Source organism: Chroicocephalus ridibundus, chromosome 1 (assembly GCF_963924245.1).
Source record: "Chroicocephalus ridibundus chromosome 1, bChrRid1.1, whole genome shotgun sequence".
In the NCBI taxonomy this organism is placed as follows: Eukaryota; Metazoa; Chordata; class Aves; order Charadriiformes; family Laridae; genus Chroicocephalus; species Chroicocephalus ridibundus.
Genome location: NC_086284.1, coordinates 215530543 through 215553497, shown reverse-complemented (window position 1 = coordinate 215553497; position 22955 = coordinate 215530543). Strand labels below are relative to the sequence as shown.

The window sequence follows — 22955 nt, the reverse complement described above, 5'->3', positions numbered from 1 at the left end:
TCATGCTGGTGTTCAAAAGTTCATCTCTCTTAATTTCATACCAAGAAATGCCTAATCAGGAGTGTGATGTAGTCCTTTACCAGGGTGGAGAAGTAACTGAATTGGTCTGGAAATTAGTGAGTCCTCAACCAGATTATTGCTATCATCCATATTTCAAGATGGATGGCTGTATTTTGTCATAAGGGATGGAGCAGGGGGTTTTGTTGACCACTTGCAGCTTCTTGGACAGGTTAATAACTACTTTTGGAGTGACTGATAAATGTATACACCAGATCACTCAGTCCTATTGAACACCTCCAAGTTCAATCCTGGCTAATACTGACTGTTGAAGGCACCACACAGCCATTTGGGCCCAAATTTTCCAATGTGACTAACGAGTCTGGATGCTCAACTTCAGGCATCTTTAACAGGGACCTGGGGGTGTTGGTCGACTGCCAGCTGAATATGAGCCAGCAGTGTGCCCAGGTGGCCAAGAAGGCCAACAGCATTCTGGCCTGTATCAGGAACAGTGTGGTGAGTAGGACTGGAGAAGTGATTGTCCCGCTGTACTCGGAACTGATGAGGCCCCACCTTGAGCACTGTGTTCAGTTTTGGGCCCCTCACCACAAAAAAGACACTGAGGTGCTGGAGCGGGTCCAGAGAAGGGCAACAGAGCTGGTGAGGGGCCTGGAGCACAAGTCTTGTGAGGAGCGGCTGGGGGTGTTCAGCCTGGAGAAAAGGAGGCGGAGGGGAGACCTTCTCGCTCTGCAACTCCCTGAAAGGAGGATGTAGAGAGGCAGGACCGGTTTCTTCTCCCAAGGAACAGGCGATAGGACAAGAGGAAACGGCCTCAAGTTGCACCAGGGGAGGATTAGATTGCATGTCAGGAAAAACTTCTTCACCATTGTCAAGCATTGGAACAGGCTGCCCAGGGAAGTGGTGGAATCGTCATCCCTGGAGGTATTTAAAAGGTAGACGTGGTGCTCAGGGACATGGTGTAATGATGGTTTTTGCAGTGTTAGTTTGATGGTTGGACTCGATAATCTGAAAGGTCCCTTCCAACCTAGACGATTTTATGATTCTAACATCCTCTTCAGTGTTTCGGTTATGTTTGCAAAATCATTAGCCACACCTGAAAGCTTTTTTTTTCCCCATGTATTTGTGGCTTATGCATTTTAGAACGTACCGAGAAGGCACTGGGAGGAACTTGCTGGCAATGTCAGTGGAAAAATTTGAGACACATGGAAGATGAGCTCCTTGCTGGTGCTCTCTTACCGGCTCTCTTCCCGTGGAAAGCGTCAACTGGAAAACATCAGGGCTTGGTAATAAGTTGGTTGATCTCCTTTATACAGTGAAAGACAAATCTGTTGGTGTATCACCTGTTTGGTAAACAAGTCACATCAGTGATCAGTTGAGTTCATATGGCAGAGAAATTATATATATAATAATGTATATAAAACATATATATACACACACATATATCTATATAAAATCTGGCATTTTAAGCTCCAAGTGTATTGCAGGTATCTTAGTGCGTTCATTTTGTATTAGGGTGTCAGGATATTGGCCTGGAGGATATCAGGATTGAATTTTGTCGCTCTTCCATTCATTTCCTTTATGGACGACAAGCACACTTTCTGTTTGTTTTGGGAAAAGGCCATTGTTATTACAAGTTAAAGAGATAAAACCCATCACAGCGTAAGAAAAAAATCTTTTCACTTTTAACAGCAGTCAAAACCCTCTATTTATTAGGATATGATGGGAATATTAAGCTCTTGACTTAGTGGCCTAAAATTTCCCAAAAGATATCTTTGGCTTAATCTCATGCTTTATCTAGGCAATAGGAAAAATCATTCTGGAAGTCTGCAGGAAGTTTTGGGATGTCTTTTTTTTTCGCTAAAATGTTTCGTATGTTGGGTGGGAACGATCACTTCCTTTCTTGCATTTGAGAGGCTGAGCTGGCTTGTATATAAAGCATATGCAAGGGAAGAAAGATGGGTTCAGGACAGGCACTGAAATCCTTTAATGAGTCCTAATTTTCCTTAAAAACCCTGATGCTTTCAACTTCCATACTTAGGTGCTCGGTACCGTGCAGTGCAAAGGAGCCCAGGGACCTAATATGAGCAGAGATGCGCGTGAAAGAAGTGCGTGATCTACTGATAGTTCTTTATTGGGCCATTTTGCATTCTGTTAAAGAATAAAATGTTCAAATTCTGTTTAAAAAGAAAAGGGTTATGGAAGAAATTTAACTGTTGAAAATAGGCAGGTATGAGTTGCATGGAAACACCTGCCCATTCAGACTTGTATCCTCAGTGGGTTCGCTCTGATACCTGACGCTGTTTATCTGGCACACTAAAGTTAATATCAATTTCCAAATGCCAAAATCGTGCATTATTGTAATAGGATAATTAGGAGCTGTTACCTGCCAGAGCTTTGTGCAATTAATACGTTAGCCTTTGCGTTGGAGGTAAGAGGCGGCTGCTGCTAACATCAGGTTATGCTTTCTTCAGCAAATGATGTCCGTCTTTAGGCCAGCATGTCTGACTCCGCTTCATCTTCTGCCTAAGAAATACTGGCTTATTCTTAGATCTCCAGGTCTTAGCCAGATGGTTTTATCCTACCACTACCCTGTGACATAGGGAAATATTAATCCAATTTCCAGAAGAGAGACTGGAACTTTGCTTAAATTAAATCCTCTACATCAGTGACCAGGTAGAATCGATGGAGCTCCATATGGGGAAGGACGTGGAGCTCATTGAGAGTGTATGGGTTAAGATTAAAGGGAAGACAGGGGAAGGCGATGTTACAGTAGGGGTCTGCTACAGGCCACCTGACCAGCAGAGCCAAGCAGATGAGGCCCTCCATAGGCAGATAGAAGTGGCTTCACGTTCACAGGCCCTGGTCCTCATGGGGGATTTCAACCACCCTGACATCTGCTGGAGGGACAACACAGCATGGCACCAGCAATCCAGGATGTTCCTGGAATGCGCAGATGACAACTTCCTCCTCCAAATGGTAGAGGAACCAACAAGAAAAGGTGCTGTGCTGGACCTCATTCTCACCAACAGGGAAGGGCTGGTGACCAACGTGAGGCTCAGGGATAACCCTGGCTGCAGTGACCACGAAGCGATAGAATTTAAGATCCTCAGGGCAACTAGGAGGTTATATTCCAAGCTTACAACCCTGGACTTTAGGCACGCAGACTTTGATCGCTTCAGGGATCTGCTGGCCAAAGTGCCGTGAGACAAAGCTCTAGAGGGAAGGGGGGCCCAGGACAGCTGGTCAGTATTCAAGGATCACCTTCTCCGTGTCCAGGAGCAAACTATACCGACAAAGAGGAAGGCAGGAAAGAATGCTAGGAGACCTGCCTGGATGAACAGGGAGCTCCTGGACACACTGTCACACAAAAAGAAACTTTATAAGGAGTGGAAGAAAGGACAGCTAGAATGGGGGGCGTATAGGGAAGCTGTCTGAACAGCAGGAGACCTGGTGAGAAAAGCTAAAGCTCAGGTTGAATTAAATTAAGCCAAGGAGATCAAGGGAAACAGCAAAAATTTCTATAGGTACATTAATGGTAAGAAGATGACTAGGGAGGGTGTGGGCCCCCTCAGAAAGGAAACGGGGGAGCTGGTGACAAGTGATATGGAGAAGGCTGAGGTTCTCAACGACTTCTTTTCCTCAGTCTTCACTGGCAAGGGCTCCAGCCACGCTCCCGGAGTCACAGAAGACAATAGCAGAGGTTGGACAGAACTGCCCATCGTAAGTGAAGATCAGGTTCATGACCATCTGATGAACCTGAAAGTGAACAAGTCCATGGGACCCGATGGGATACACCCACGGGTACTGAAGGAACTGGCGGATGAGGTTGCTAAACCGCTCTCTATTATATTCCAAAAGTCATGGCAGTCTGGTGAGGTCCCCACTGACTGGAAAAGGGGAAACATAATCCCCATTTTCAAAAAGGGAAAGAAGGAGGAACCAGGGAACTATAGGCCAGTCAGTCTCACCTTCATACCTGGTAAGATCATGGAGCAGATCCTCCTGGAGGCACTGCTGAGGCAGAAGAATAATGAAGAGGTGATTGGGTACGATCAACATGGCTTCACCAAGGGCAAATCGTGCCTGACAAACCTGGTGGCCTTTTATGAGAAGGTCACAACATCAATAGACAAGGGGAGAGCAACTGATGTCATTTACCTGGACCTGAGCAAAGCCTTTGACACTGTCCCACATGACATCCTGGTCTCCAAGCTGATAAAATATGGGTTTGATGGACTGACAGTTCAGTGGATAAAGAACTGGCTTGATGGCCACACCCAAAGAGTTGCCATCAATGGGTCCATGTCCAAGTGGAGGCCAGTGACAAGTGGAGTCCCTCAAGGATCAGTACTGGGACCGGTCTTGTTTAACATCTTCGTCAGCGACATGGACAGTGGCATAGAGTGCACCCTCAGCAAGTTTGCCAATGACATCAAGCTGCGTGGGGCAGCTGACACGCTGGAGGGAAGGGATGCCATCCAGAGGGACCTTGACAGGCTGGAGAGGTGGGCCCATGCCAACCTCATGAAGTTTAACAAGACCAAGTGCAAGGTCCTCCATCTAGGTCGGGGCAATCCCAAGCACCGATATAGGCTGGCCAGTGACTGGCTTGAGAGCAGCCCTGAAGAAAAGGACTTGGGGGTGCTGGTGGACAAGAGGCTCAACATGAGCCATCAGCGTGCACTAGCAGCCCAGAAAGCCAATCATATCCTGGGCTGCATCAGGAGAAGGGTGGCCAGCAGGTCGAAGGAGGTGATTCTCCCCCTCTACTCCACTCTCGTGAGACCCCACCTGGAGTACTGCGTCCAATTCTGGAGCCCCTACTACAAGAGAGATATGAATGTGCTGGAACGTGTCCAGAGAAGGGCCACGAGGATGATCAGAGGGCTGGAGCCCCTCTCCTGTGAGGACAGACTGAGAGAGTTGGGGTTATTCAGTCTGGAGAAAAGAAGGCTCCGAGGAGACCTTATAGTGGCCTACCAGGATCTGAAGGGGGCCTACAAGAAAGCCGGGGAGGGACTTTTTAGGATGTCGGGTAACGGTAGGACTAGAGGGAATGGATTAAAACTAGAGCTGGGTGGATTCAGATGGGATGTTAGGAAGAAGTTCTTCATCATGAGGGTGGTGAGACACTGGAACAGGTTGCCCCGAGAGGTGGTGGAAGCCCCATCCCCGGAGGTGTTCAAGGCCAGGCTGGATGGGGCTCTGAGCAACCTGATCTCGTGGGAGGTGTCCCTGCCCATGGCAGGGGGGTTGGAGCTCAATGATCTTTAAGGTCCCTTCCAACCCTAACGATTCTATGATTCTATGATTAAATACCAGCCAACAGGCGGGTTTTGGCAGCGTCAAGAGAAAAGATCTTGCCTGTCCCAATCTGTGCCACATTCCTTAGGACATTGTCTAGCTGTAAGGGCTTATGCTGCTGTCCCTGAAGCTACCAAATAAAGTTTTTAATGACCACAGTGATAACAATTTTAATTTTATATCCTGTCAGGGTTGAAGGAGTGTCCAGGCGATGCTCTTATGGTTTAGTGTTAGGTAGGATGAGGAGCAGGGAGTTGGACTTGATGATCCTTATGGGTCCCTTCCAACTCGAGATAGTCTAAGATTCTGTGATGTGTGTACATAAAAAAATAGGTTTTCTTGCTTGAAGAATGCCTGTACGTTGGTGTCTTTCCCTTCAATCAAAAGAGTTTTGCGTATTTTTTTTCCTGTCTTCGCTTTCATCTGACCTGTTGTTGAAAGAGCAACGTGTGCAGCCTCCTTTAATGAGGCAGCCAGGAGAGCGTGATAGCGTGGTACGGGTGATTGCACTTCTTTTTCTGCAATAAAGACAGAATTTCTGTTCATTGTTACCCCTGTGTCAGTTTTAGGAACAAATAGTCCCTCGCTCATCGTGAACTTGGAAGTTCATTACTGAAGTGTTGAGTATTCCTGTCCTGAAACTGAGCTGTGGCCAAATTAAGAAGGTATATATTCCACAACCCTTAGGTTTTGGAGTCCCTGCTGTGCTACAGGCACATGATGTACAAAGAAATGTTGTGCTTTTTTAGTGTTTTTTCATTTAAAAGGTGCAGGAGCTTCGGTTTCTTGCCTGAACTGTTCAGCTTAAGAAATTTTCCAGCATTTGAAGTGACAGATCCCTACAGCTTGCATCTGGGATTCTAATGCTTTCTGTCCGGATATCCCCAGGAGCTCCCTATTTATCAAGTTCGGCTTTTACAGCACCTCAGTGAGATGAAATTATCATCGCGTGTCAGATGGGAAGACAACAGTAGGTAGTGTGACCTGCCCGACATCCCGCAGCCGACCCGTGTCAGGAGAGGAGTGGATTCCTTCCTCCCTTCACTTCAAGAGCATCCTTTCCTGAAAGCGAAGAACTTGCCTTGTTACCTAGACACGTCCTAATATGCTCCAGGAAGAAATGCTGTCTTAACAAACCGTTTTCTCAGAAGCAGCCTGCTAACGGCTGTCAGCTTGTTTTATTTCAGCGGTGGACAAATTCGCCTCGGCTGCGACGGCGGAACCCATCCCTCCTGTCACCTGGGCTCTGCACGTGGGGCCGGCTGACATAATAAACAATTGCTCTGTAGAGCTTTACTAACGCGAGCATTAATATTGATCCAGCACTGACTTCTCTAACAACAACCAAAAAAAAAAAAAAAAATATATATATATATCTGTTATCTCGAGAAACCTCCCAAACAGCTCTAGTCTCCTTTCATTACAGGCGAGAGTTATTAGGGCAGATGGCCGAGGTGATATCCATTTGACCTGTAGATGCTAACTCAAGAGCCGGATCATTAATAAGGTGGCCGGAGATAGGGAGAGATGGCAGTAAAGGGAGTGAAAAAGCAATCCTGTGCGCAAAGGATTGCGCCTCGAGAAGTGCCGGGTAGTGAATGAGATGGACAAAGGTGAGAAAGTGGCTGCCTGGTTTTAAACGCTCATCGCCAAGTCAAGCAGATTACGCTTAAAAGCTGATGTTTTCCCCTGTTTGGTTCCTGCTCCAATGTGAATCCTCCTGGAGGAAAAACAGCCTGTAGCTCTTGAACGTAAGACGGAGATTTCGCTTTCTCTAATTAAAACTGCACCCCCCCACCCCCGAAAAGTGCTTTATTGTTTCATGCCACGGCCACAGCTGCAGTGGCTCAGGTTTGAAAGCCGCTGCCTGGCAGAAAACCAGTCCTTGCTGAGGATCAGGCCGTGGCCTCCTTCCAAGAGAAATTTGGGTTTCATTTGACCACGATAGGATTCCAGATTGTCATCTGAGCATGTCTGAAAAGTGGCGAATGTGTGTCAGTAGTTAAGTGCTCGTGAACTTCCTTAGTCCCTGGATTGTTCAGGACTGACCCAGGCAATTTTTTCCAGATGTTTTGGGGGAATCCAAGTCCGTATAAAAGGGATGGTAATGCTTCTGCTTCCTTACTAAGTTGTCTTTGTGGCTTGCAGGAATGTGCATGAAAGCTGGAGCCAGGACACCCCGATTTCTAGTCTCACCTCTACAAACTGCACTTTAACCTCTTCTGCCCTTCCCTGGCATCTCCACACAAGATCACAGAAACTCCGTGGGCCCGCTGTAAACTTTACTTGGCCTTATTAAAAGAAAAATAAGCACTGCTCTTTTATTTTTTATTTTTTTTTTAATTGTACGAAACTCCGGTCCCTGTTCTCCAAACCTCCTCTGAAATTGTTTTTTCGCCTTTGATCCAGCAGCTGCTGGGTTTCTGCAATCCTGAGTAGGTAAAACCTGAGAAGCACCTTGGGATGAGCAGGAGTTACAAAAATACAAAATATTGCAGTGCGCTTCCGTGAGACACGGTATAAAAGAGCGGCTGTTTAAGCGGACACCGGGCAGAAATCTTTAGCAAATAAGTGTTCTGATTTTTCGAGCAAATGTAATTTTTTTTACGGTTCGTTGCAGTAGTTTCTCTTCCACTTGATTCACTCAGTTTTATCCCTGTGTTTTTTATATTAAAATGGTTTATGTTGCTATCTCTAAAGTCTGCGTGATCAAACCCTGTCTTTCCTAATGATTGAATTTGGCAACACTTTTCATCTTGGAGCCGAGGCGGAAGCCTCCAAATCCTGATTTTAAAGTATGGTGTTTGTTTTAAATTTTATCGCTCTTTAAAATTTTAAACGAAAACAAACTCTCAGTGGCGAATTGGGCTGAACGGCGTTGGGAGGGAACTGCTTGGTAGCAACCGGTGCTGTCTGACATCTGATGAATGCTAATTCTTCCTCCCCAAAAACAGTTTTTGAGCGGATGAAGGCAGCTGATTTCTGCAACAGTTTAAACAGAGATTGAAATGACTTCCATGATCTGGAAGCAGCTTTTTCCTGCCCACCCCCCACCCCCAGTAGCAGGTGCAGGCTTGATCCACAGTGATTTCTCAGTTATACTCTAACTTTGCAGTTTAAAAAATTTAATGTCAGTGCCCAGCCAGGCAAAACCTAACTCCCTCACATTTCTGTTTTTCACGGAAGGCTAAGACTTTATCCTCAGGCAAAGTCTCCTCTCTGGGCTGGCTGCTGTAAATCCTCTGGGCCCTGGCAAAAGCCAGAGTTGCTAGCTCATTTTACTTAATTTGTGATGCTGGCAAGATTTGTGCTGCAGCCCAGGGCTCTTGACTCAACTCTCCTAAATCAGAGCATTGACACATTACAGTAGAGAAACACCAGCACAGAAAACCTGAAAATAAACACCTCGAAAAGAGATATTTCAGAAAGATGCTGTCTCTTACAAAGCTTTAAATGGTGTAACCTTACAAGTTCCTCGGTGTTTGCTTCTTTAAAACCACCTGCTCATTAAGAAGCTGGGTTTCATCCGCTGTCATAATAAATGGGGTTTACTACATATTTCATGTGAGAATCTTAGGGCATTTGATATTTTTCCGCAGAAACCCTGCTAGACAAAATGTCATGCGTTTTTGCAGGTGGGTAAACAGAGACATGGGGTAAAGTGAAGTGAGGTTGTCTACCCAGGAATGTTAACCGGCATCGGTATAATGACATAATTACAGCAAATATAAATGTGTCAGGTTAACGCTGGTGTGCTGGTTCTTATTCCAGGCTAAGAATCCTTTTTCCTGCTTGGATAATTCCATTTTGAAAGTGAGGAAGTGTATCCGAGAGGATAAAGTGCTTGGCTGTGGTTGGGGGAGATCAGAGGTTCTCTTCTTCTCAAACCTGCTGTGGATTTTGCTGGGAGATCTCAAGTGAATTTTCTCCATTCTCTGCACCGTAATGTCACGTGTGTAGGACTGGAGATGGTGTTATATGTCAGGGAAAAAAAGTAATTGCTATTAAACAAAAACAAAACAGAGCAGTCACACAGGTGATGTCCACACTGGCTTGAAACAGTTGGTGCCTGGTAGAGTCATAGCATTGCCTAGGTTGGAAGCGACCTTTCAGATCATCTAGTCCAACCATCAACCTAACTCGGACAAAAACCATCGTTAGACTGTATCTCTAAGCGTCTCCCCATCTTTTAAATACCTCCAGGGATGGTGCCTCAACCACTTCCCCAGGCAGCCTGTTCCAATGCTTAACAATCCTTTCAGTGTAGAAATTTTTCCTGATATCCAATCTAAATCTCCCCTGGTGTAACTTGAGGCGGTTTCCTTTTGTCCTATCACCCGTTACTTGGGAGCAGAGACTGACCCCCACCTCGCTACCCCCTCCTTTCAGGGAGTTGCAGAGAGCGAGAAGGTCTCCCCTCAACTCCCTTTTCTCCAGGCTGAACACCCCCAGCTCCCTCAGCCGCTCCTCACAAGACTTGTGCTCCAGACTCCTCACCAGCTCCAGTGCCGTTCTCTGGACCCACTGATGTCTATACTGTGCATGTTTCAGGTTTATCTCACTTTCAAAAGCCGCTTATCTTATTTTCAAAAGCTGTTTTTTTGGGCCTAAATGCCCACTTAGGACTGGAGCATGTTAGGTGTATTCCTCTGGCAGCATACCTTTCATTTGGGTTTCAGTATAGCAGGAAGCCGGCATATGGACTCCAGGATTGCTCCATGATGTAAACAGACCAACAGTAAGTGGGGATGATACGGAGATGCGTTTCAAAGGTGTGCTTCTGATCCAAACCAGCACGCGATGCTGGGGTGTTCCCGTATAATCATAACAGATAACATCCGTGTGCACCAAGCTCTTAAGATGGTATCAGAGACAGAAGCCGGCAGGTTTAATGGGGCCTAGTCCTCTGCTTTAACCTTCAGACTGTGCTGCTTCAGGAAAAACAAACCAGGTTTAGGAAGACATTTCTCTAGTTGTTAATCTGCAGTCAAAATTGTGTGATATATAGGCAAGACAACTAATTCCAGTGAATTTTACTTCGATGCACGCTTCGCAGTCCACTTCGTTACAGCAAAAAACGCTTCAGCCTCTCTCCCTTCATTTGAAATGAATGAAGCAGGTTCATGTTACTACAATGCCAACAACTGCAGTAAGAAATAATCAAGACGTTTTTAGGTAGAACTGGCACTTTGGACCTCATCCACAAGATCTGCCATCGTTGGTGAGCTCTATCCTCGTATCCTTTGCTCATGGGTTTGACGTTACGCTGCCAGTTGTGATGGTGGCTGATGCGAGACAGAGGAGGTGGCACATTTTCCTTCCAAGTAGACCAGTAAAGAAGCTGTTAGGTGGACAGTTATCTCTTATGGGCTGAGATGAGCGTGAACATTTGTTCTGATGCTTGTTTGTTTCTGTAAAACACCTTTTTAATTATCCTAATGCTTTTTTAAAATGTTCTTTGTTACAGAAGAGGAAGAGGAACAGGTGCCTACCGATGGAGGTACATCTGCAGAGGCCATGCAGGTGCCACTGGAAGAAGAGGGAGATATGGAAGAGGATGAGGCAATTAACGATGAGAACTACTTGAGCAAGAGACCATTAGAAAGTCCAGATGCTGAGGAATTCCCACCTGTGAAACGGCCAAAACTATCTGTTTCCAAAGGGGACACTTTGGATGGAGCTTTGGAACCGCGTGAGCCTCTTAGCTCAATAAATACTCAAAAAGTACCACCAATGCTTTCTCCAGTTCATGTTCAGGACAATACAGACTTAGCCCCTCCTTCACCAGACCCACCAATGTTGGCTCCCATTGCAAAATCGCAAGTCCCAACCCCCAAAACTTTAGAGTCAAAGCCGTTTGTACCCAAAACAAAGTCTAAAACAAGTTCTCCAGGACAGAAGACAAAATCACCTAAAACTACGCCCTCGCCAGTGGTAACTGGAAGTCCTATACGTTCACCAAAAACTGGATCCAAAGAAAAAAAGTCACCGGGTCGCGCCAAGAGCCCAAAAAGTCCTAAAAGTCCAAAGGTTCCTGCTCATGTTCCCCAACCACCCGTCAAGCCTGAAACACCAAGTAGAACCCCTCTGGCTGCATTAAGTGACAAGATAGGAAAGGAAAACATTCAAGTAAAACAAGGACAGACGCCACCTGAGCCTGCCCCTAAGCCAAATATTGAAAACCAGACTAAGAAACTGCCAGTGATGGACAAGACCATTGATGATTCAATTGATGCTGTGATTGCTCGTGCGTGTGCAGAGCGAGAACCGGATCCCTTTGAGTTTTCCTCTGGTTCTGAATCGGAAGGGGAAATTTTTACCAGTCCTAAAAGACTTTCTATTTCAGAGGCGACAACTCCTAAACCTTCTGTTTCTGCCAATAATGCAAATAAGGCAGGAGCTACTCCAATACCTCCCTCAGGTGGGACTTCAAGTTCAGACATTTCATGGACAATGGATGACTCGATTGATGAGGTCATTCGAAAGGCAAACATGGGGACGCCTTCTAATCCACCTACCAATTTCACTTATTTCTCCTCTCCTTCTGCTTCACCGCCAACTCCAGAACCTCTTCTCAAAGTCTATGAGGAGAAAACCAAGTTGGCTTCCTCGGTAGAAGTGAAAAAGAAGTTGAAAAAGGAGCTGAAGACAAAAATGAAGAAGAAAGAAAAGCAAAAGGAAAAAGATAAAGAGAAAAACAAGGAGAAGAACAAGGAGAAGGAAAAGAACAAAGAGAAGGATAAAGACAAGGAAGGAAACAAGGAAGCGAAATTTCAGTGGAAGGAACTACTTAAAGATGATGATCTCGATCCCTATAAATTCAAACTGAAGGACTTTGAGGATACTGACACGAAAGTAAAGTTGAAAGATGGCAATACCAAAAAAGAGAGAGAAAAACATAAAGATAAAAAGAAAGAGAAAGAGAAAGGCAAAAAAGACAAGGATAAGAAAGACAAAGAGAAACTTAAAGATAAGGGTAAGGAAGATAAGATAAAGGCTCCATCAGCACCTCTTGTGTTACCTCCCAAAGAAATGTCTTTGCCCTTGTTCAGCACACCAACTGCCATGAGGCTTCCCAGCATGTTACCTTCCTTGTCTCCAATGCTTCCTGAAAAACTCTTCGAGGACAAAGAGAAACCAAAAGAGAAGAAGAAAGACAAAAAAGAGAAGAAGAAAAAGAAAGAAAGGGAGAAGGACAAAGAAAAGGAAAAGAAGGAGAAGGAAAAGGAGAGGAAAGAAAGAGAAAAGAAAGAGAAAGAAAAAGAGAAACACAAACACGAAAAGGTAAGCTGTTTAGATGAGCTGAAATGGCACAATTGCTTGAAAAATGCACATGGATTCCTGCATTTGCTGCGGTGCGTTGTTTAAGAGCTTTGAGGAGATGTGTGATTACAGGTTTGGTATTTTTTTTTAAATGACAGCTCCAAGGAAGACTTCCCCCAAGTGTTTCAGGGATTGTCCCACCTCTTTGGAAGACAAAACACAATGGAAGTGCAATTTTGTGAATTTGAAATGAGATTGTCCTTCTGGTTTTCCTCAACTCACTTTTTGCTTGGAAAAGCTGGGTCTCAGACTCAACAACAGCACACACACAACAAATGCACGTAGCGTTGCAGTGCACAAATTTTGTTGCATAGATTTCCACCGGCAGCGCCAGCAACCATATACCTTTCATATACGCTTTAAATTTAGTTAAAAAAATTAGTTAAAAGTCTACTTTTTCAAAGCTTGTAGAAGCCTTTAAATTACCAAGTGGACAGAAATGAGGAGCAGAGTGCTGTCAAATAAACAAGTTCACCAGTTATCTCAGGTGTTCAGAAGAGCTGCTGAATCCTCTCTTAGCAAGACCGCCCCCTTATCGCTCCAATTTGTTTGAAGTAAGAAAATTATTTTCAAAATACGATATAGATGTTCAAATGTCACCTTTCGTTTTGAGTCTTATGCTTGAGAGAGAGAAGAGGAGAGCTAGTTTTCAAGTGGGTTGGGCTCCTTCCACTCCTGTAACTCCTACTGATTTACATCAGCCAAAGATAATTTCTTCTTTCCAATATCAGCTAATCTTAAGAATATATTTAAGAAATGAAACCAGCATATTTGCATGTTATCAGATTGGAAATCCCATTAGAAACGGCTCCCCTAATTCAGGGTTTGCTCTAATTTTTTGTCACGTCACCTTGTAATACGCATTAAGTTGTTCATATAAAAAAGAAAGAAGGAAAAAGAAGAAAAGGAAGAGATTTTCTTCATATGTGATAACCTTGAATATGGAAGATTTCCTAAATCTCTATCCATGGCGTTAGGAAGCACTATATAAGTTCTGGTTTTACCGGGATGCTCTTTACATCCTGCTTTGAGTGTAATACTCCGTTGGTACAAGCTCAGTTTTGGGCCATCCTCACTTCCCTTTTTGCCACTGGACCCTGTTGTGCTCTCTGCTGGACTTGAAACAAACTGCTCGTGTCAAAACTTGACATACATTTTAAGTTGACAAGTGGTTTTTCAGTGCAGAATCTGGGTGATCGGGAGAACTAACGTTTGTCTGCTGTGGATGAGTGATCCGGTTGTCCGTGTTAATTTAATGTCCGGTTTTAGACTGCAGCAGCACTTTCACGGATTCCCTATTTTGTCTTTCTGCTCCTCGTGCCTGAGGTGTTTTGTCAGTATTTCATTGAGAATTTCTGCAGAGGTTTCTTTTTAAGTTAAAAACCTGTGTATATAAAATAGAGACAATGAGTTCCTTGTTTTTCACACGTCCAATCTTGCATTTCTTCTGCAAATCTCTGTATCTAGTTTGCTTTAGAGCAATATAACAGATACACAAATATACACTGCTAACAGTTTGGTAGAGACTAAACATATATATATTAGGAAAACGAGTTCAGCAGTAATAAAAACTTGGACAAATTAAATTGACAAAGCTGCCCATTACCTTGGCAAAAAGTCCCTGTCAAAAGATAAACTTTAAAGCTAGAATGCATGAAAGAGTCCCCAGATAGAATTAAAATTTAAACTGATTCTTGATAGATAAGCTTTTTTTAAATCCACCTCTTTGCTGCAAGTCAGGATTTTAAAAATAAATTTCCCCTTTAAATCTCTTGAGCGATTTTCATTTTTTGCAAGGCCGCACTGCTGGTGTCCTGGAAAAATGGAGAGTTAGAGCTTTATCAGTTGGTGCCCTGAGGTATGTGGCAAAGAAGCTAAATCCTTGAAGATTAGCAAAAAAAATGCAGCACATGGCAATAAGGGGCTTATATGACTACTAGTATTAGTTCAGGTGAAAGAAGTATTGCTTATACATAAAACTGGACAAATCCACTGACAATGTATTTTTAGTTAGCTACAAAGGAGTCTTATATTGCTGGACTTTACCTCTTTGGTGATTTGGGAAGCTTAGTAATCCACTGTAAATGCTCTTCTGCTGGCCCCAATTCCCAGTATTACTCCAGAATGCTGCTCTTTCGTGTTAACCCCTAAAAGTACATGTTTCCTTAATTTAGCTTTTAGATCACACAATGACTTATTTAGCCAGCAGTTGTGCCGTAAGAGCAAATGATCAAGTCCCTGCTCGGACCCATAACCTTCCCCGGCGCAGCCACTTCGGAGGCTTCAGCGCAACCTGAAGGATGAGTTCTTGGGATAACTGCAGTTCCAGCTCTTGATGCCAGTAGGAAATAATCAGATTTCTATTTCTAATATTGCTACACTTAAAAAAAGAGTGAATCAACAGTACTGTTTCCATTTTTGAGTATTGTTATAGTTATTACACAAGTGTGTGTCCCATCCTGTTGGGAAATTGAAGCTTTTTATCAAGTTTTCCCTGTAATTCTGTGCTGGAAGACACCAGAACAGCAACCCATGCTCTGCATAAATGGCAGAAAGCAGAAGCCGAAGGCTGCGTGCTAGAAGTGCTCGGTGGTGGGACCGAGGAAGAGGAGCTTTTGCGTAGGGCTTGCCTGAAGCTTCGTCCTCCGCAGTAAGTGCCCGGCTGCTGCCCTTGGAGGCAGGAGAGGAGGCAGCGGGCTGGGACACTGCCTCGCGTGCGGGACCAGATCAAAAGCAGACCGTTGAAGCGGTTACACCCCACTTCTACGCTGCAGATTACCGGGCGTGCTGGAGGAGGGACTGAGCAGCTCGACAAGCAGCTGCTGACCCAGTTTCAGCAAACCTTAATACACCAAGCCATAAACTAAAGTGGATGAGGAACTGCTTTGTGAGAAATGGAACTGTCCTTGCGTCGGAGCAGAGCTGGCCCAAAGTAAACGGCCCTTGTGAATCAAAATCCTGCCACCGATATAGAGGAAAACCAGGATATAATTGTGAATGCTCCTTAATTTTCCCTCTGCCCCAGGCACGCAAACCCTACGCACAAACCCATCTTGCAGAAAGATGCTCTCGTATCAAAAGATAAGATTTAGGATTGTCGTGGAGCCCGGTTTTCCTCTCACAGCAGGCTGCGATGTTGGTGTCTGAGCATAAAGAAGTGGTTGATGTGCTTTTCATCTGCCACCTGAGCCCACCACCACTGTTGTTTAGAACATCTTGGTGGTACACAAATAATAATACAAAAGACCTTAATACAGAGAATGGATGACATGGGTCATCTGTGCTGTGCTGTGTACTGGAAGTAGCAGTCCTTGTCCCAGGAGGTTTTTTATTTGAAATAGGTGCTACAGAAGGAAGAAAAACCTGCAGGAAAAGAGGTAAGATAATCCAAGGCATGTGCCTGAGCCTCCTGTACCCAGGGTTCAATTCCATGTCTCTATCCAGTGGATGATGCTACTGGTTAAGGTGCCGGGAAAGCAGTTAAGAGACTTAACTCTGGAAAGTGGTGGTGAAATTGTTCCAGGTGTTAGGAGCTCCAGAGGAAAAACCTTCTTGCAACACTCCAGGGGAATGACATAACAAAAAATGGTGCGGTGTAAACTGAAGAGTAGAGAGAGGCCTGTGAAGTAGGCTAATACATATCCATGGAGAGCTGTACTGAAAAGCATGGTTAACTGTGCCAAAACAGAAATACGACTCGGGCTGCAGCCCTTCTCTCTCTGGAGCAGACGTCTCCTGATGAGCAGCTCCGATTCTTTGGGCAAGGCGCGTGGCACGGGACTTTGTCATTACCATTCCTCAATGTAAGTCCTAATTGAGTCCTCCCACTCTGGCCTGCTGTCTCCTGGGCTTTGAACTGATTGTTTGCCCTCCCTTTCTTTAGGAAAGCTTTTTCAAACAGATTTCTCCCACTGAGACTTGCTGGGGTTTCCATTTACTGTACGCATACTATTTTTGTCTCTTTAAGTTCCTGGACCAGATTCAGCTAAGTGGTTATTTTATTAAACACAATGACGCACATGCTCAAAATGAGATCAGTCTCCCTCTCTTTCTCTGTATATATAGACATATATAATGTATATACACTTCTCATATACATCGATATAAGTTGAGCAATGTATGTACAGAGAATCATTACAGTGTCAGCTGTAAAATCTGAGGTGATTCTGTACAGGTTTTGCAAAGTAGTAGCTCAACGGGAGTTAGTAATTTTGGCAGATACCGGTTCAAAGAGTTTAAGGACATATTCAGGCTGTCTAAACTCCACCAGATACTCTCAGATGAGGTTAGAAACCAGGGCATTTGAAAAATCACCATTAGAAATTTCAGCCTAATTGCATTAAAAAGCAGTGGTTCTGTTTTACCTGAGTGGATAAGGACTTTCATAAAGTATTCAGGGTTGGTGCTTGGGGTTTATGTGCTTCCTGTGTGTCTGATTTTGATTCAAGAGGGTCACAGTACATTTATGTGATGAATATGGGAAGTAATTGAACTGAAATCTCAGAAAAAAAGTGCAAACATCAGTGGGCACCTGTCAAGTCTGAGTACTAAGGTCAAAGCATTTCATGTCATTATTTAGAAATATTCTGTGGGGTTTTGTGTCTCTAGAAAGACACTAACTCGGGAAGACTTGTTAACAAAGTGTATGAGCAGGTACAAGTGCAAGGAAATGTCGAGTTGATTTTTTTTTAGTCTATAATTCCTATTTGTGATTTGCTGTGGCTGGGACCTCCCAACAAACTCTGACCATCCATGTCACAGCACGAAGCGTGAGAGCGCGGTGATCCATCTGTCATAGGTCTGTCTCATTAAGCCAATATACTCCGTTTGGTTAACTCCATCAGTGCTTTCATGTAATTAATATATTTTGGGAGTCTGCTTGCAGTCTCTGATTGATGATTGTGTTCCCTTGTACAGATAAAGGTGGAACCAGTTGTTCCGGCTCCATCACCGGTTATTCCTCGGCTGACATTAAGAGTGGGTGCAGGCCAAGACAAGATGTAAGTACAAATAAATCCATCTGCAAGGTGTATGCCTACCACAGTTCATCCTCTGTCACTTGTGGTAGCTCTTTTATTTTCAATGGGAAACGCTTAAAAATTAGTGGCAAATGATATTCATACAGCTCTGACATCTTTTGACCATTCTAGTGAAAAATCAAGCGTAACGCTTCCCAGTAGAAACTTTTTGGACTTCTTCCCCTTTTTCTTCTACTCTCCAAGTGGGACCCATCCATCTTCCATCCATCCTACTGTATTTCCCACTCCGTGTCTTTCTAGGCCATGGATTACAAGACTCCATTTAGAGTCGTATGCTGCCTCCAGTGACATTTAGTGAGGCATCCGTAACGGGTGGTTATCCTTAGTGTAACCTACAGCTAAGTTTCATCACGCTCTTCAGCTAACAGTTGGTTTATGCTTTAAAACATAACAGTGGAAATTTCTTTGTACACATCTGTTTTATTATAACCGTTGATGATTATTCATGAGTGTACCTAACGCATTTCAAATGTTGGTTCATTAGCTCCCTAATTATCGGGTGCTGTTGTACAAATAATAGTTACTTTGTACTGTGTGAGCATAAATAGGATGATCCCTACCCTGAGATCATACAGCATAAACAGGTGGCTGGAGAGGCCGGGGAAACCATGCATCACTGGGCTTTTTAGGCTGGTCCCGTGTTGTATGTGAAGGGTTTCTTTTAATCAGGTTTTTCACATCGTTTTTAATGGCGCAGAACGCACTTTCATGTCTGATGGTAAACTTGAGCACTAAACAGATTTTTTCCTTTCCATTCATCCCATTAAATGTTACTAATGTCGGTTGGTTCTCTTTTATAGCCATTATGAACTACATCTCCTAATTGCTAATTTTTCTGCATTACATGTTAATCGGCATCTTTGATGATTATTCTCTTCTTCTATGCTATCCTACTCCTCCCCAGTAGGTGACTGACTTTTACTGGTTTGAAGTGGCTATGGGACTTCTTGGTTTCTATGGGACACCCCCGCCCCAAATATCAGGACTTTTTCCTGCTCTTCGATCATTTCTGCTCTCTTCCTTTCAAGATATTTGAGTGTGATCGAAAATTTCTGTGCTTCAGATCGCTGTACAAAAGCTCCCGCTTTCTCACAACAGTTTTCTGTCCTGCTGCGCCGATTTGAACGTGGACGGGTGGACAGACTCTCCCTTTAAAGCCCACAAATCCATTTTCCTCCTCGAGGAGCTATGGATACTTTTAAATTCTTTTTTCAAGGACTGTACAGGTGTTTATATGGAGAAAATTAAGTCATATTTTCAAGGCAGAACTTCTAAATTAAAGTTCTGAAGCCATATTTTAGCACCATAGAGTTGACTTTGCTTCCCGTCTTATCTCACCCCAGTCTTTCTCATACCCACACACATTTTGAGAAGGGACTTCAGACTCCACCTGCTTGCTACAAATCATACGGGTACATCATCGTCAGCCCTGCCCGCCCATACGGGGTCAGAGATACCGACGTCTTGTGTTATGGCCTTTTGGGAAACTGGCTTCTATCCCAGTTTCCTTTGTGCATCTTTAGTGGCACCTTGACCACCACCTGAGGACCTCAGGTGTTGTGATCCTTAGCACGGCAGAGCCTAGAATTTAAACCTCGACTCCAGATGAGCAGTCTTACCTCACAGTTTCTGGACAAGTCTTCTGGACAAGACTTTCTTCACAGTCTTACCTCACACAAGGCTGATTTACCTCACAGTTTCTGGACAAAAATAGGGGAGAATTAAACACCAAGGCCAAGATCTTCAGGGGCAGGGGAGTCCTGGAGGCAACTGGTAGGAAATGCTAAAAAGTGGTTGTCTCCAGCTCTGCAGCATCCATACGGGGCCTACGAGGGAAACTTCATCTTCTCCACGTGACACTCATCCTTAAGATTGGTTTAGGCTGCATAACCAAATGAGGTTTGAGTCATTAGTATTCCATCTCTAGTTGCTTACTGGTTTCGCTTTTCTACCTTAAATATCTCTCCTCACTGCCCACCATACTGACACCCTAAAGTTGTCCCAATGTAATGGCTGTATCACCCAGTTACACCTTCTGGCTGATGGCAAACAAGAACTTACGGAGCTTTATAATAGCTTTTAGGATTTGTCATAGTTTTCCAAGGCAAAATCCAGGAAGAAGTTTGCCGTTACACAAGTAAATACCGTTTGTGCCACGTGGCTCTGGGAACTGTTCTGTGTTGGGTGCCGATCTGGTGTCTAACGCGGCAGGGCTGGCAGTAGAGCAGTCCTGCTCCGAATAATACTTCTCTTTCATCCTGAATAATTAATATTCCAGCTGAACTCAGAGCGTATTTTAATTTTCATGTGTTGTGATCATTATGAAGAGGACTGGTGTGGCTCCAAGGCAAAGCATTACAGAGCTGTGTAAGGCTTGGACCTCTGAAGTAATACCAGAAGTCTCTGCGACCTCTGAAGTTATTAGTTGAAGAGCCCGTCATAGGATCATCAGCCTTTTAAGTAGCTCGTAACAGGCAGAAAGAATAGCTGTGCTTTTGTGCTGTGTTATGCTAAGGGAAAGTTAAATTTATGTTTCATCTGTGTTGAGAATGAAGTTCTGAATATCATGTAGAAATGTTGCGTTTCAGTTAGCGTGTCTCTGGAGTTTACCAGCGTGGGATTGTTTGAAAATACCGTGAATGGCCGTGGAAAGGTGTGGGCAAAGTTTTGGGAGATTCACAGAATTCAGTGAGTAAAAACTAGATGGACTAATGAGTTATTTCAATTTTCTCTCTTAAAAAGAAGAGCTGCTTGGAGACTTTTGGAAGTACTAACGCACCTATTCAGCTGAAGGTTGGATTGTTTGGGGGAACTTCATGTAAAACACTGTCTTTAATGGAAATGCTTACAGATCTTGGTGAGGCCACCAAGTCTTCGGGGTGTCTGAAGAGAAAGTGACAGATTAATGGTGATTGAAATGGAGATTCACATCACGCCAGCACAACAACAGCAACCCAAGTTACTCAAATAACGCAGCAATAGGTGAGGGAAATGCCGTTGCAGTGTAGCAAACAGTTTATTCTCTATTATTTTGCTACTTGGCTCCTGTGCTTGGACCAACATACCAAGTAGTGATGGCAGTGGCAGAGAAGTCTCCTTTTTTCTTGTTCCTGTGAATACGAGTACATATTGCTCCTCGATTCAAAGTGATCTCTACATTCCAGCTTGTCTGGTGCACCAATATTCTTACAACACCCATCGGTTCAAAAGAGATGGCTATTAATAACATTAAGTTAATAGACATGAAAATGTAATGTTGCTGAAGAATGGAGAAGCCAATATTGGAAAAACTGTTCTACTTTAGGGTTTTTTTGCAAGTCTTTTAACTGCACAGTAAAACAAGAAGAAAGTAGATTATAATCAAAGCATTTCCATCTTAGTTGTAAACAATTACAGCAATACTTGCATGGATGCCACATTAGAAGAAATTTACTGGATTCCATTCTAATGCAATTAGAGCTAATTTTGTTCTTTAAATGAATAAAAGGTCAGCTAGTAAATCTAGTTTATCTCAAGTCCAGGCTTCAATAAATTGTTTTATTTAATTTGTTGTAAAAGATCTTATCCTTAATGGGCCTAGTTCTTATTAGTTTGCTTGGGTTCTAAAATATTTATGACCGCCTTCTTAGATATGATTTGAATGATATGTTTGAAGGGTTTTTCACTGTTGGTTTTTTTTTTCCACTCCAGTGTTATCAAGGTAGATTGCTAACTGAGTTAGTGTAGGGAGGAACTATCCTTTCTATGCTATCTTTTTTTAACAGAATGCTTAAAGAATGCTATCTTTTTTTAACAAAACAAAACAAAGCACCGCCGCTAGTGTAGACTTTTAAATTTTAAATCAACTGCAAATGATGGGGAGGATTGAATACTTTTATTCAATTGCATCATGGTTTCTCTTTGTCTAGTTATTTTTTCCTGAGCACAATCATTTTTCATACACTGACGTTTTGAAAAAGCATATCTATGGGTAAGGCATTGACATTCCAGCTACTACCACAGTTGACATAAACTTCAGCAAAAGTATGTGCTGTAATTTTTGATACGTCAGATAGATTTATTCTACATTTAAATACAGTTTTTAAGAAAAAACACGTGGCTTCTGACACTAATGCCAGACCACAAAGCAGAGTACCACTCACTGGTGCTGTTTCAGTGCTTCTGTGACTTAGGAGCAGGAGATACATATTTTTTTGTGAAATCAGGTCTCCAAATGTACCTTAAAATGTTGGACGTTTGCTCCAGAGTCGTACTGCATTATAGCTCTGGAACCTGGAACCCAGACTGGAGAAGGGGAAAGACAGGTATTTTAACAGTGTTTAACTTGTAAACCTGACCTGCCACTGTGATGAAGTTGCCCCTTGTCTTACATATTTTTAAAGTGAGTAGGTATGTGACTTTCTCCAAAAAAATATTCACACGCGTGCTCGGATATGTATGCGTATGTGTCTATAAAAAATGTGTATTAAATAACCCACGGATTGTAATATAAAATCCTAAAAGGATTAAGGGGTAGAAGAAGTTTTGTTATCCAGACATTTAATTGACTCCACTAAGAGCTTTTTATCGTTTGATAGGATGTTGTCAGGCCAGAGCCTAATTTATGTTCATTTGGAGGCTCACTCGACTGTATGATATCCCCAGGACAAAAGCCACCGGCATAGCTAGCTGACACCCTTGGTAGAGAATCTCAAGGCCAAGTGGCATATATATATATAGACCAAATTATTTTGTGACCGGTAGATGTGACCTCTCTGTGTGACATTGGTGACCCAGAAGCATACTTTGGGGACTAAGAGGACAGGAGAACCTGTCCTCTTGCTTTCTGTTTTATTACACTGAGTTTCTGTGATCGTCCGTCTAAGAACTTCTACCACCATAAGGTGCTCACAGTGCATATTTTTATAAGTTGGCAAAATAGCGTGTGACTGAAAAAGTGGAAGCCTGAAAGGAAATGAAGCTTGAGAAAATCTCATTGGAGCTATAACCCCATCTGAAACACAGCTGGACTGTTGGAGGAGTTTATTTTTCATAAATTTACATGGTTTGGGTCATCACTGTTACTTGCTCAAGAATTCGTTATTTTGAGTGCAACCGCAGTTGAGCAACAGAATTGCAGTAAAACAGTTCTTTAGTCATACTTTTTGAAATTCTGTAAAACTTTATTATCTAAGCTGCAGCATGCAGTGTACCACCAAGTTTTTTATAGGGTAATGTTTTCCAAAGAACAGGTGCCTAAATGACGGATCCTGTATCTGCAACAAGCTTAAT

At 43.4% G+C, this 22955-nt stretch overlaps 1 protein-coding gene across 3 annotated transcripts in view; it reads left to right on the top strand.

Annotated features, from left to right (window-relative positions):
* Window positions 1-22955, top strand: part of TAF3 (TATA-box binding protein associated factor 3) — a 127204-nt gene that overhangs the window by 85956 nt on the left and 18293 nt on the right. For all 3 annotated transcript variants that reach the window (XR_010069593.1, XM_063323653.1, XM_063323654.1), the window contains 2 exons: window positions 10790-12606; window positions 17563-17645. Coding sequence is in view for 2 of the 3 variants with exons in the window: in XM_063323653.1 (XP_063179723.1) it covers window positions 10790-12606; window positions 17563-17645 (1900 nt within the window). In the remaining variant the exon portion in view is untranslated. The remainder of the gene's footprint in view (window positions 1-10789; window positions 12607-17562; window positions 17646-22955) is intronic.